The sequence below is a fragment of the Chaetura pelagica genome, unplaced genomic scaffold, assembly GCF_000747805.2.
Source record: "Chaetura pelagica isolate M959 unplaced genomic scaffold, ChaPel_1.0 scaffold2086, whole genome shotgun sequence".
NCBI classification, from domain to species: Eukaryota; Metazoa; Chordata; class Aves; order Apodiformes; family Apodidae; genus Chaetura; species Chaetura pelagica.
This window is the reverse complement of record NW_009953759.1, coordinates 5,102-6,245: the sequence shown is the minus strand read 5'-3', so window position 1 is coordinate 6,245 and position 1,144 is coordinate 5,102. Positions and strand designations below refer to the sequence as shown.

Here is a 1,144-nt window from a genome sequence, read left to right as displayed (position 1 = left end):
ATCGTCGTGGCGGCCAGTTTGGGTGGCACCTTGACCTACGGTGTCTACCTGGGTATGGCCTCCCCCCTCCCCAGGGAGGGGTCTTTTGGGGGGGTCAGGGTGGGGGGGTAACAGGCACTGGACACCCCCTCAGGCCTGCTGGAGATGCAGTTAATCCTCCACTACGACGAGACTTACCGGGAAGTGAAGTACAGCAACATCCAGCTGGAGGACATCGACCGCAAGGTGCTGATGGGCATCAACGTCACCCCCGTGGCCGCGCTGCTCTACACCCCCCTCCTCATCAGGTGCAGCTCCCACCAGACTCCTGTGGCACTTTGGGGTGGAGGAGGAAGTCCAGGCTCTTCATCCCACCCCCCCACCTCCTCGCCTGGGCAGGTTTTTTGGCACCAAGTGGGCCATGTTCCTGGCAGTGGGGGTCTACGCCCTCTTCGTCTCCAGCAACTACTGGGAGCGCTACTACACGCTGGTGCCCTCTGCTGTGGCCATCGGGGTGGCCATCGTGCCTCTCTGGGCTTCCATGGGCAACTACATCACCAGGTAGACAGCTCAGGGGGTGGGTGGAAAAAAAGAGGGGTGCTGGGGGGTCAAACACACACATACAGGTTGACCCTCGTCCCCATGCAGGATGGCTCAGAAGTACTACGAGTACGCCAACTACAAGGAGGAGCACGTGCAGGAGCAGCAGCCAGCGCCCCGGGGGGCTTGTCACTCCTACATCATCATTTTCCAGACTGTTTTCTATAGTTGCTTCCAGGTGAGGAGCTGGTGGCAGGGTCCCCAGTGGCTTGGGGGGAGGCTGTGGATCATCATCCCTCTCAACTCCATTGCCCTGCAGCTGAGCTTTGTCTGCGCCCAGATGCCCATGTTCTTCTTCCTCAACAACTACCTCTACCACCTCAACCACACGCTGTACGAGGTCAAGCACTGCGGTGAGGACACGGTGGGACAGTGGTGGCAGTGGTGTCCCCAGCTGGGTCTGAGACCTGCCCCCTGTCCCTGGCAGGGACCCTGAGCCACGGGACCTTGACTGGCTTCAACAAGACGGTGCTGCAGAGCTTGCCCCGTAGCATCAACCTCATCATCGTGGAGAGCGTCTTGATGGCAGCTGCTTTCCTTGCCATGTTGCTGGTGGGTGTCGGGG

The 1,144-nt window shown here is 60.4% G+C and overlaps 1 protein-coding gene across 1 annotated transcript in view; it reads left to right on the top strand.

Annotated features, from left to right (window-relative positions):
* The window catches only part of USF1 (upstream transcription factor 1), a gene marked incomplete at both ends in the record, with an annotated part of 6,029 nt that continues 4,885 nt past the window's right edge, over nucleotides 1-1,144 (top strand). The window contains 6 exons of the mRNA XM_010000831.1: nucleotides 1-52; nucleotides 134-287; nucleotides 379-540; nucleotides 628-757; nucleotides 839-932; nucleotides 1,007-1,131. Coding sequence (XP_009999133.1) covers nucleotides 1-52; nucleotides 134-287; nucleotides 379-540; nucleotides 628-757; nucleotides 839-932; nucleotides 1,007-1,131 — 717 coding nt within the window. The remainder of the gene's footprint in view (nucleotides 53-133; nucleotides 288-378; nucleotides 541-627; nucleotides 758-838; nucleotides 933-1,006; nucleotides 1,132-1,144) is intronic.